Genomic DNA, 13,346 nt, shown 5'->3' with positions numbered 1-13,346 from the left:
GGGGTTGCTAGAGGTGGAATGATTAGATCATGGTATATCTTGCTTGAATGGCTAGTTTTCCCTTGGCATGTTGGGGGTGGGGACACAAGGAAAGAACTCATTCATGCTGGGGGGTCTTTTGTGGGGCCGATAGGTTTGGGTGCTGCTGGGGCGGCATTTCAGAGGTCTAATTTATTCAGGCAGAAGAAAGCTAAGGCAGTGTGGTAAAAGAAAGGGACCAAATTCAGAAGTTGTTGAAAAGGGTCCAAACCCAGAGATGTAGCAATCAAGGCCAGTGGCAGAGGTAGATAAGGACAGCCAGATCAAGTTAACTTGGATATTTTGGGTGGGCAGAGTTCAGAAGGTAGCATGGATCCAAAATATCAGTGGCAAAGGGTTATATTGAAGAGGCTTCTACTAGCAGCAAGAAGCAGGATGATATTTGCAGCCAAGATAAACTGCTAATCGCAGCTCCATTAGAGAGGATGTTCTTGATATCAGAAGGGAAATGGGGGTTGACTTGATGTATGATCAGAAGAAGAGATGGGTAGTATATGTGAATCAGAGAAGGAGCTTTTGGTGGATCAGATGAGAGCTGATTTTGAAGAGGAAGGGCAGGCTCAGATGTTTGAACGCTTTAGTGGGGATCTTGAAGAGGATGGGTTAGATAAGCTAGTATTCTAGTAGCGAGTTCTTAGTGTTAGGAGAAAGTTAGCCTTCATTTGGAATTGGATTTTAATTCAGCAGTACTTTTGTTGAGAGTTGAGTTTGAACTTGCTGAAGATAACGGGTTGTTCCAATTATTTGGAGGAGCAAATGAAGATGAGGGTCTATATGTCTCGAGGTAGAATGCACTGACTAGTAACACCTGACTACAAATGGAGAATAATCGCTAACATAGGGATCGTATCTGTATACAGACAGTTGAGGACTTTGTTTTTCAATTTTTAGATCAATTGAATGCTTTGAATGTAAGGGGGTCTTTGTCTTCTAACACTGAGCTTAATCTCCTTCGTGTCAATAGCTTGTATTCTCCTCGGGCAATGGGTCGGTTAATGATGAGAAGATAGATGCTTCTTTGGGGGGATCCAAGTTCCTCTCAAACTAGTATGGTATCCTTCTCCTTCCTAATCAGCTTCACTTTGTCTCTAATATTTTATGCCAGGAGGAGGATTCTTGTTTGTTTTTGGGGGGTGGGGGGGGGGGGGGTAGCTATGAGTTTAGCTCTGAGGGAGGTGAGAAAGACTTGATAGACTTGCACAAGCTCCTAGAAGGCCTTGGGTTTAAACTAGTAGACCACTTAGGAATGGAGGTGAGGTAGGGTTTGAGCCCTAGAACCAATGAGAGAAGGAAGAAGAAAGTTTGAAAAGAACTAAGAAATGTGGTTTCCTTTATTGATAATGATGGGGCTGGGGGAAGGGTGGAAAGCGGGTTAAAATATGAAGATTATTAGTTGGAATGTGAGAAGTCTAGGGGTGAGAGGAAAATGAGCCTAATCAAGGAAGTGCTGTCTAAGTATTCCGTAGATATAGTTTTGATTCAGGAAACTAAAATGAAGACGATCAATGAAGGGATTATTAGGAGCATTTGGGGCAGTCGTTGTAAGGAATGGGACTTCTTACCTTATCAAGGTGCCTCTAGTGGTGTTATTTTTATGTGGAATTCTCAATCTATCTCTAAAGTGGATAATTTAGTGGGCTTCTTTTCCTTTTCTATTCTTGTCGATGTGAAAGGGAGGGGTGAATGGTGGGTATCCTCTATGTATGGTCCTCGTTGACCAACTCTTTGGAGTGCTTTCTGGGACAAGCTTTATTGCATTTTTGGGTTTTGCTCACCTAGGTGGATAGTGGGAGGGGATTTTGGGCTTCTTTTCCTTTTCTATTCTCGTCAAAGTGGAAGGGAGGGGCCATTGGTGGGAATCCTCTATGTATGGTCCTCTTATACCAACTCTTAGGAGTTCTTTTTGGGACGAGCTCTCTTACATTTTTGGATTTTGCTCACCTAGGTTGATAGTGGGAGTGGATTTTAGTGCGGTTAGGTTTGTGGGGGAGAAGAAAAGGAAGGGGGGGGGGGGGGGGCATACTTAATGATAGTATGCAGCAGTTTGTTCTGCTTATTAGGATGTGTGGTATGAGAGATCTTCCCGTAAGTAATGCTACTTCTACTTGGTCCCTAGGAGTAGGGGGCTAGAGAGGTGGCTAGTAGATTGGATATATTTTTGTTTTGTAGTGATTGGGAGGATGAATTCCCTAACTTTTCTCAAATTGTATTCCACAGACTACTTCTGATCACTTCCCCATTATGTTGGAATCAGGTAAGGTTTCATAAGGTATACCATTCCTTTCATGTTTGAGAATATGTGTGCTGGACCATGCTTCTTTTACGCCCTTGTTAAGGAACTCGTGGGATGAAGACATAGGGAGGGGTTGGGAAGGGTTTAGGTTTATGAGGAAGTTGAAATGTTTGAAGGAGAATATGAAAATTTGGAATAAAGGGGTGTTTGAAGGAGAATATGAAAATTAGAAAAGCCAGCATCTTAAGTAGCTGGATTTTTTGGACAAAAAGGAAGAGGAGACTAACCTTTTGGAGAGTGAGAAGGCAAAAAGGATTTCTTTAATTTTGTGGTGGGGAGGGGTTATTGAATTCATTTTTGGAGAGATTTGTGGTTGGGGAATGATGTTCTATTCCCCCATCTTATCCTCGTCTCTTTCGATTGAGCTCATCAAGGTAGTATGATTTCTTTCTTTGTGGTTGATTCGGTTAGCCCTCTGGTTACCTGGAACTTTCATTTCATAAGATCTTTGAATGATAGAGAATTGATAAAACTCTCCTCCCTATTGTTGTTATTGAACAATTGACATCTTTCTTCAAATTGGGATACTTGGTCTTGAGCTTTGGATCATTTTGGGGTCTATTCTTGTGAACTTTTTTTTTGAATTTTTGACCCATTCGAACTCTTGTTTTCCTATTCTCATGTATTTGGAAGGGCCTAAATATTAAGGCTTTCATTAGGCTGACTTTGCTTAATAGAATCATTACTAATAATCTGTTGCAAATTAGGAGACCTTGGAAGGCCTTATCTCCAGAGTGGACAATGGGGTAAGGAAATTGGGAAGGTGACATCTTTATTCAAATTGGGATACTTGGTCTTGAGCTTTGGATCATTCTAGGGTCTATTCTTATAAACTGTTTTTTGAATTTTTGACCCATTCCAACTCTTGTTTTCCTTTATTCTGATGTATTTGGAAGGGCCTAAAGATTAAGGCTTTCATTCGGCTGACTTTGCTTAATAGAATCAATACTAATAATCTGTTGCAAATTAGGAGACCTTTGAAGGCCTTATCTCCAGATGTTTATGTGCTTTGTGGTTTTAATTCTGAGTTGGCACCTCATTTGTTCTTATATTGTGATTTGCTTGGCACATTCTGGGATAAATTATTTGGCGTGTTGGGAGCAGCTTGGGTTTGTCCAGTGTTGGTGGAAGGAATGTTGGCTATTTCTTTTGAGGGTTTTGGAAGAAGGAAGGATAGTGCTGCTCTTTGGAAATGTGGAATTTTGCAGTGGTGTGGGGTTTATGGTTGGAGAGCAATACACGGATTTTTTCAGGGAATAAATTGAATAAGCAGATGGTTTTGGAAAAAAAATCATTACTTGTCCTCTTTATGCTGCCTTGGTTTAGGATGCTTTAAGGAGTGAGCTTTTCGGAAATTCAACAAGATTGGAGGAATTTTTTATTTTGATACTTGAAAGTATTTTTTTTTGTGTTTATAGTTTCTTTTTTCTGAATTATTCCAGAATTTTGATGATAGACGTCTTATTCTCCTCTTTGTAAATTCATCTCTTTCTAATGAAATCTCTTATTTTGCTATAGAAAGAAAAAGAACACCCATTTTATTTCCACCATCTCAGAACTGCTAGAAAGGAATTTGATTAGAAAGATATTGTGAGAGGCACTGTTTTAAGAATCACTGCCATCACGACCATGGCTGTGAGGATAAAGGATGGAGGTTTGAGAAGCTGGAGAAGGTAGCGACTGGAGTGTTTCATTCTCCAAAAGCTTTTAGTGAGCTATTCTCCTAGATGACAAATTATGAGAGATTTTCTTTGGTCAGGGATAGCAGGTTCTAGGGATCATTTGGTGAGTTGGGAGGTGGTTTGGGTCTTGGAAAATCGGTGTTAGGAACACGACTGTTCTGGCTAAGCGGCTTTGGCGGTTCCCGCTAGAGGTTTCTTCGTTGTGGCATACAGTTCAAAAGTAAATTTGGACTTGATGGGAATGGATGGGATACTAATTTGGGTTTTAGATGCTCTTCGGAAAGTCCATAGAAAGTTATATCTCAGATTTACCCTCTGTTTATTCCCCATACTAAATTTGTTTTGGGTAAGGGCTGTAATATCCGTTTTTGGAAAGACCTATGGATGGGTATTGTTGTTTTGCCCACCTCTTTTCCTCGCTTTTTCAATTGATCTTAGGGCAAAATGATCCCTTTTCTTCATTTAGAGTAGACTTGGGCGGCCCTCCCTTGGGATTTTCACTTCAGGAGAGCCTTGAATGATAGGAAAACTGTTGAGTTATCTTCTTTATTAATTATGCTGAATAAAAATTGTAGGGTATCTTCTGAAATGATAGTTGATGTTGGCTGTTGGATTCTTCAGGAGTCTATTCTTGTAAATCTTTCTTTGAGGTCTTGGTTGGGACAAATTTCTCTTTTCCTCTTTACAAGGTTATATGGAAGGTCAAAATTCCCATTAAAATCAAAGCGTTTCATTGGTTGGTTGTGCTTAATCGGATAAATACTAATGACTTGGTGCAAATGAGGAGACCTTTAAAGGCTCTCCTACCTGATATTTGTGTGTTTTGCTTTAATTGTTCAGAGTCTGTTTCACACCTTTTCCTGCACTGTGATTTTGCATGGAAGGTTTGAAACTAGTTATTTAATAATTCAATTACTTTGAAGAAAGCTAGGTTTGTACTAGAACAGTAGAGGAGTTCTTGGCTATTTCTTTTGTGGGTTTGGGAGGAAGAAGGAAGGAATTGCAGTGTTTTGGGGCTTGTGGAAGGAACATAATGCGCGTATATTTGCAGGGAAGAAGTTACCATATTGGTTGGTGTGGGAAAGATTCTTTTATGGCTTCTTTATAGTGTATGGGCTTTGGAAATTTCAAGGGAATGTGTGTTTCTGATGTTCAGCGCGATTGGAAGCCTCTTCTTAGGGCGTCTTGAGTTTCTTTTGTCATTTTTTTTTTTTTGCAATATTTTTTTTTGGTGTTCCTGAGGATTTTATCAGACTTTGCTAAAGAGATGTTTTCTCTCCTGCTTGTAAGTTCTATCTTTATCTAATGAATTTCTTTTTCTATCAAGAAAAAAAAAATCTATAGTATGTGAGGCATGTCAACAAAGTTCACTCCTTGCAAGTAAACAGTCTCAAAGGTAATTGAAACTTATTATAACAACTAAAATATTTACTTATTTTGAAATAGATAAATTTCAATCAGGTCCATGGTGGTTTGGAGGGATATAAATTAACTCCCCGAAAACACACGTTGGTGATGGTTGGTAAAAGTGAGGTGAAGAAGGGCTAGAGAGAACTGGCTAATTTTGAGTGCTTGGTGAACTATGATAGGAAGGGATTAAAGAGGGATTTTCTTGGATAAATTTTTTTGAATTTTTATTTTTTATTTTTTATTTTTGTTTCTCTTTTTATTTAATTTTTAATTTTTGAAGGACTTCCCATCCTTGCCTAGGCTGTAATATCTCTTTTCTCTATCAAATGGATCTATTTTTTTTAAAAGCCTTTTTCATGATTATAGATTGTATTTATTCTAAATATTGATCTAGTGACTTCTAGTCATAACTTGACGTCTCAAAATCTAGAGTACACCGTTATAGATCCACAGGGTTGATTTGTTTCTTCAATGCTCTTGCATTTTAAGTTCATGAAGATGATGTTATATTTGTTCTTAGGTAGGGATTTGTCTATGTTATTAAAAAGTGGATGGGGGTCCCTTTAAGGCTTGGCTCTTGTTCCATATGCTCCTTTTTGGGAAGGGATGCCTCTTCTTCTAGTTGCATCATTTATTATTACATGCCTCATATAAGAACTAGAACTCTATAGGGTTTTTTATATGTTCAATCTAGTGCTTTAAAAGGTGAAGGCATAAGGCGATGCGTTTTAACCCTTAAGGGGCAATATGTAAGATGTAAGGCCTTGAGGCATAAGCTTTTTGAGAATTTTTATTAGATCAAAATATGTAAATAAATTACATATTTTATTTTATAAAAGAAAAATTAATAAAATCACAAAAAAAATGTAAAAAAAGAAATCAAATATAAGTTTTAAAAACTACTCGTTGGCCATTCAAAAATTGCTTACTTGAATTCATTACGTATATCATGGACATGTTCTTAGATTTCCATGAAATTGTCAAAATTTCCACTTTTCTACATCATCGAAATTGAAATGGCCATTGATTTCCATCATACATAGTTTTTTTATTTGTGATATCAAAAGAAGAGATTTCATTGATAAGAGGAGAATTTACAAAAAGGAGAAAAGGACTTTTCCCATCAAATTTTGGAAAAATCCAGAGAAAATAATCTAAAAATATAAAAGCTGGGAAAAAGAAAACATAATAATCAGACCAAAAGATTCCTCCAATCTCGCTGAACATCCAAAAAACTAACTCCCTTAAAGCAACTGAAACCAACACACCATAAAGAAGCCAGGTAATGAAGCTTCTCCCAAACCAGCTGCCAATTCAATTTTCTTCTTGAAAAAATCCATGCATTGCGCTCCAACCATAATCCCCACAACACTGCAAAAATATCTCATTTTCACAGGGCAACCCTCTCCTTTCTTCTACCAAAACCCTCAAAAGAAATAAACAATGTCTCCATTGACACTGGGCAGACCCAATTTTTGTCTTACATAATTTCTATCAAAATTTCAAATGAGCATCCAAAATTTATTTAGATCTTGAAATTTTAGCGAAACTTGTCAAAATTTTAACTATAGAATGAAATTTCCTTGCAATTCAAATGTGAGATTTAGGTATAAAGTGAAATTTCTCTCTTAATTTACCTTTTTTTTTATTGAAACAAAAGATTAAAATAAGGGTTTTTGAAATTATATGAAAAATTAAAATCACAACATTTTATTTTTCCATTCATGTCTAAATTATCTTTACTTGTGCAATAAATAATATTTAATTGATTTATGAATTTTATTTATATTAACCAAATATCTAAATATCTTTAATACACATTATATTAGGAATGTATTTAATACACATATTATATTACAACTATTGCACATTAGACACAACATAGATGTATTCAAGGTCTTAAATTTCGATTTCGACTTAAATTTTGAAGCTCCAAATATACGGAAATTTCGACAGAAATTTCGATTTCGATTTCGATTTGAAAAAATAAGGGAAATTTGTAATAAAGCATGGAATTCTTTGTGAAACTTTAGAAATTGTTAAGAAACATAATATTATAAGTTTTATGACTAATATATTACAAATTAAATATATCTATGTTTTGTATGAGGTGGAAAAGTTGTAAAATAATATGTGTATCAAACATATTTGTAAGATAATGTACATTAAATATATTCAATTAATACAAATGAAATTCATAAATCATTTAAATATTATTTATTGTACAAATAATGATAATATAGACATGAATGGTTAAATAGAATGTTACTGTAAGTTTATTTTTTCATACAATTTCAAAAGCACTTGTAATAATCTTTTGTTTCAATAAAATAAAATAAATTAAGATAGAAATTTCACTTCACTCCAAAATTTCTCATTTGAATTCTGATGAAATTTCATCGAATAGTTAAAGTTTTGACAAGTTTCGCTAAAATTTTGAGATTTCTATAAATTTCGGATGATTCGTTGAGATTTTGACGGAAATTATGCAAGACGGAAATCGACTGCCATTTTGATTTCGAGGGTGACGGAAATCGGAAATTTTGACAATTTCGTGGAAATTTAAGACCATGGATGTATTTACTTTGCAATATATTTGTCCTAAAACTTACATTATTATGTCTATTGACCATTTCCAAAGTTTCATTAAAGAATTCCATGCTTTACTTCTAATTTCCTTGCTTTTTCAAACCGATCGAAATTGACAACGAAATCAAAATTTCCGTAAAAAATTCCCTACTTTCAGAGCTTCGGAATTTTAGTCAAAATTGAAATTTAAGACCTTGATCATGGCAAAAGATAGCTATAACATTACAAAGTTCAAATTATTTTCAAGATCTAAGATATGACCCAATTTTGTTTTTTGAAAAGGTTAAGGCTCAAGAGTTTTGGCAATCAACTCATGTTAAGACATTCCTTTTGCATAAACATGTAGTTAAAATTTTCTAACCGAATCTAACTTGAGAATCACACGCTTGAAATGTGTAAGCCCCCATCAAAGAGGGCGAAAGATGTGCCTTTTGTACAAATACGTAAGCCTCAATGTGTAATGTGTTAGCCTTTCTGGGATTTGTTATTTTAGATTGAGGCCCAAGGCACTTAGACATGCCTTGCCTTGAGCCAAGCCTTGTAAAGCCTTTTAAAAGATTGGACTTCGATTTAAAAAAAAAATAAAATTCAAATGATAAATTTGTAGATACATGCGAATACTAGTTGCATAATTTGTTCTGCCTCATCTCGTCCTAGCATGGTTTGGCTGTTGGGGATAGCCATGCAGTCAGTTTTCTTTCTAGTGTATGGATCCATAAAGGGCTGTTCTGGCGCAAACCCACCTTTTTCTGAGCCTAGCACATGATTTTTATGAAATACTTTAAATAGTAAATTATCAGTATTTTCACTTGTTTCACTTTTATTTCAGTCCTACCTAGGAAAGCAATGAAGCTTGAGTCGAAGGGAATGAAGAGGAAGAAAATAACTCCAGTGCAGGCACAAGAACTTGAAGAACTACTTCGTCATATTTATGTCATTCGTTGTCCAAAGCCAAGCGATTATTATCTTCGAAGTGATTTGATTCGTGTCTTTAATGCGATGGCAAAGGAAATTTATGGTGAACTTTTATTCTTAACTTCTTACTTCTCTCTTTTATTATGCACTCAAGAACATAAACACATACACATGCAAATGGAACTTTATTAATGTATTTGAAACATTTATTAATTTAATGGAAAATCTCTTAAGTTTCCACGTACTACCCATATAATTGGAGCCACTTGGCATGTTGTATTGAGATCAGAATAGTTATTGATTTCTACATTTTTAGTGCTTGTAATTATTCATGATTTATGCTTGGAATAAGAGTATAGGAAACCATATATGCAATGAAATGGTGGCAATGGCAGGGAGATGAAGTAGGATTGTTCAAACGAGTCCATCTAGTGATGTTTTCAATGGGCAAAACATTTGGTGAAGCCATGGTCTTGAGATATGGGCATGGAGGTGGCTTTAGGTACTTGTTTGGAACTTGGAGTGGGGATGAACCAGATTAGGAATCCAAATTTAGTCATTTCCATTCCTAAGCAATATGAATGCTTCATTATTACTTATGGATTTGTCTTGTTGGAACCATGAGTGCTTCATTATTACTCAAATGTGGATTCATCTTGTTGGAATCAAATTATTAGGATATATATGGTATTTTATTATAAAAAATGGTATTTTATTTGTTTATTTATTTATTGATAGCAAAAGAAGAGATTTCATTAATAAAAGAAGAATTTACAAAGAGGAGAATAAGATGTATTCCATCAAAATTCTGGAAAATCAAGAAAAAGGAATTAAAAACACAAAAATACTATGAACTATCAAAGCAAAAAATTCCTCCAATCTCACCGAATTTCCAGAAAGATCACTCTCTTAGAGCATCCAAAGCCAACGTCCCATGAAGAGGCCAATAGATGAATGTTTTCCCGGACCAGCACTCTGTTCAAATTTTTCCCTGAAAAATTCATGCATTGTGCCCCAACCATAAACCACACAGCACTGCAAATATACCACATTTCCGAAGAACAGCCCTATCCTTCCTTCTTCCAAAGTCCTCAAAACAAATTGCCACCATTCCTTTCACTGACGCTGGACAAACCGAAGCTTCTTCCAACATGCCAAATAATTTATTCCATATGTTCCAAGCAAAATCACTGTGTAAGACCAAATGAGATGCTGGTTCAGAATGCAAATAATGAAGTATTTATTTATTTTGTTACCAAAGGAATCTGAATATGCCAGAGGATAAGGAATCAATTTTTGTTGAGCTAGAGTTTTTAGATGATAAATTTTGCGATGGTTCGGGTTCACTGAAAGGTCAGAATGACATATGGTTTGATTCAAAATTTGGGGCTTTGATTTGGTTGATTTTTTTTTTTTTTGATAAAAAGGAAATGATTTAAGAAAGAAAATAAAAAATATGCAAACAAAAAAGGACCGGAACCTTCAAAAAAGAGAAAACCGCAGGGGGGGAAATGTGGGGAAAACCTCACAAAAAACTTATATGAGGAAGCTCCATTTAAACCTTTTCCATCGAAGAAAAGGTATGATTTTGATGTTATGGGCTCCAGTTCAGTTGATATGTTGAGAGAGGATTGGAAACTCTCTGGAAAAAAATCACGAAAAGAAAAAAAAAGAATAAAAAACCTAATAAAATCTAATTAAGGAAGTTCATTTAAAACCCTTTTCATCCAAATTAATAAGTACTGCAAATTTACTAATTCCCGCTTACCTTATTTTTATCACCATCCAATCAAACCTCCCTCCATTCAGGATCAGAGATCCACAAGCCCATCTTGTCCATTAATTGTTGGCCTTGGTTTAGTTGATTGATAGAATGCTCATGGCTTCGGTTTGCGGACAGAGGTTCAGATTGGGTGTCAATTGCAGTAAGGTTGTTTTAAGCTGGGTCTTGATTGAATATAAGGTTGAAGAAGTAGGCAGCACAAAAGTTGATACGCAGCAGCAATGACAAAAGCATCCCAGGACCAGCAGCGTGATTGCACGGTAATGGTGGTTAAATGGAGGTGACAGGCAATCCTACTCTGATGCCAACTGATGTAGGACCAGTCATCCTCACACGAAAGGGATTAACTGTAATCAAAATTGTGTGAAACCAGGGCTGGTAGGGGCCAACCCTTGATTCTCAAAATGATGGGGCTTAATCGGGTTGCCTTTTTATTTTATTTTATATATTTTAATTAAATAAACAAAGAAAAATTGAAGAAAAATCTTTATGAAGAGTCATTTTTTAGGAAAATGAAGTCTATCTATTTTCTGCTCAGATAAGAGGAATAGTTCTTGTAACCTCAAGGACTTAGTTAAAAGATGATAAAGGGTTAGGCATTTATGTCACCCAAATTTATCTCGCTATGGATTTGGACTCCTATTTTGTTCTCTATGAAGAATTAGTGAAAATGAGAAGAGGACAATGAGTTGTATTTATATTTATATATGTGAAATCCCCTGGCATTGTTTGCCAAACGTTAAGAGAAATTTTGGAAAAACTTTAATGCTTATGGAAAGGAAAGATACTACTAAGGGCTTTTTGGAGATGATTGATGGAGATGAGCTTTTCAAGAAAGAACTTAATTATTTTCAAGAAAATAAATTTTTCATTAAAAAAATGAACTTTCTTTTAAAAAAGAATTTTGAAAATTAAAGGAATTATGAAAACATAGTCTCTTCATAAATATCCCTAATCATTTCTGCACAATTAAAAGGGAGCAGTGAGAAACGATATGCATCACCTAACCAAGAATCAAATTAACTAAAATTTCCCCAAATTTAAGTTCAACTTTCCTTTGAGGGGTGGAAGGTTGAAGCTTTGACATGCCTCGGATGAGCTTTGGGGGGGTGTGTGTTCTATTAAGGCCTTCAATCTCTCAGCGTCATATCAAAGGGATGGACCAAGTCTTCTACTTCTCACAAATCTTCCAGGGGATAGATTTTAGGGTTGATCTAAGGATATTGATGAAATATCCCTTGGTAAAATGAGAAAGGAGCTCAAAATATTTCACTAGAGGAGATGCTCAATACAGAAGGAGTGTTTCACAAGTCTTGAATGGCTGTTCTGCTGTTCACAGTTTAAGAGTTAATGAAGAGGAGTATTTATAGTGCTTAAAGAGAATTGGGGCTCCTCCCTGCCCCTAGTCTGACATGGGATGAATGTAGTGAGAGCTTTAAAAGGTAAATGGTAAGTTACATGTATACACCTTGAGGTTTGGCATAATTATATTGTCAATCCATGATATTTCAAAAGTCACTAGGACACCTCTTGAGGTTTAGTGCTTATTTATTGTAATACCTGTTCTATTAATGTGTAGTAAATAACATAATTGGTTATTAACTTTGATCAAGATATTCCATTTTAGCCCTTCTGTTGTGAGAAACTTAATGTTATGTTCAATTACTCAATCGGCCCTAGGACTTTATCCCATTTTACTTAGACTAGGGGTATCATCGTTGTGAGTGGTGTATTCATCACTAAATCTTGATAAAATAGGGTATTATTTCTTTTTTAATATTTTTATTAATTTGATAAATTCATATTAAGGTACTTGAGATGATTATATTTTGAGAAGTCTCAAATTGGAATTGATTGAATATCTATTTTTTAGGTCCATTTTACCTTATTTGTCTTAATATACAAGAGCAAACAATTTGGACAAACATGGCAGGAAATGGGAATACGAGATTCATTTAAAATGCTATTGTTTTAGGTATATTTTATCCATGTAACTTACTATTTTAAATAACTATCTTATGGGACATACAATGAAATTGAGGGTAAATTGAACAAAGTTTAAGTTTTTAAACAAGGGTCTTAGAAATAAATTTGGTTTTTTATTCCTGGGAGATCTACTATAGAAGCTATATTTTAAGAAGATTAATGGAAAAGTTTAGGGAAAAGAGGAAGCGATTGCATATAGTTTTTATCTACTTTAAAAAGCGTAAAATAATGTACATATAGAAGTTCTATGGTGGGTTTAAGGGAAAAAAAAAAGGGAGTATCTAGTAGGTATGCTGGTTTCATTGACGATATGTATGATGGAGTGATGATTAGCATTAGGGCTACATGTGGAGAGACTAGGGAATTTCAAATCATAAGAGGTGTACATCAAGGATCTGCTTGGAGTCCTTATCTCTTTGCTCTAGTGATGGATGAACTTACTAGAATTATCCAAAAGGAGGTTCCATGGTGCTTGTTGTTTGTAGATGATATTATCTTAATTGATGAAACTAAGGGTGGAGTAGAATCTAAGTTATAATTATGGAGAGAAGATTTAGAATCTAGAGGTTTTAGGATGTGTAGAAATAAGACTGAATATATGAAATGTAATTTTAGTCATAGTTGTAGGATGTTAGAGAAGATTAAACTT

The 13,346-nt window shown here is 35.2% G+C and overlaps 1 protein-coding gene across 5 annotated transcripts in view; it reads left to right on the top strand.

The window, feature by feature from the left end:
- Positions 1-13,346, top strand: part of LOC131160190 (protein HESO1-like) — an 85,150-nt gene that overhangs the window by 17,182 nt on the left and 54,622 nt on the right. For all 5 annotated transcript variants that reach the window (XM_058115592.1, XM_058115593.1, XM_058115595.1 and 2 more), the window contains one exon: positions 8,843-9,031. In XM_058115592.1, the coding sequence (XP_057971575.1) occupies positions 8,843-9,031 (189 nt within the window). The remainder of the gene's footprint in view (positions 1-8,842; positions 9,032-13,346) is intronic.

Source organism: Malania oleifera, chromosome 7, assembly GCF_029873635.1.
Source record: "Malania oleifera isolate guangnan ecotype guangnan chromosome 7, ASM2987363v1, whole genome shotgun sequence".
Taxonomy (NCBI): domain Eukaryota; kingdom Viridiplantae; phylum Streptophyta; class Magnoliopsida; order Santalales; family Ximeniaceae; genus Malania; species Malania oleifera.
The sequence above is the reverse complement of the archived record's forward strand: the minus strand, read 5'-3'. Positions and strand labels throughout refer to the sequence as shown.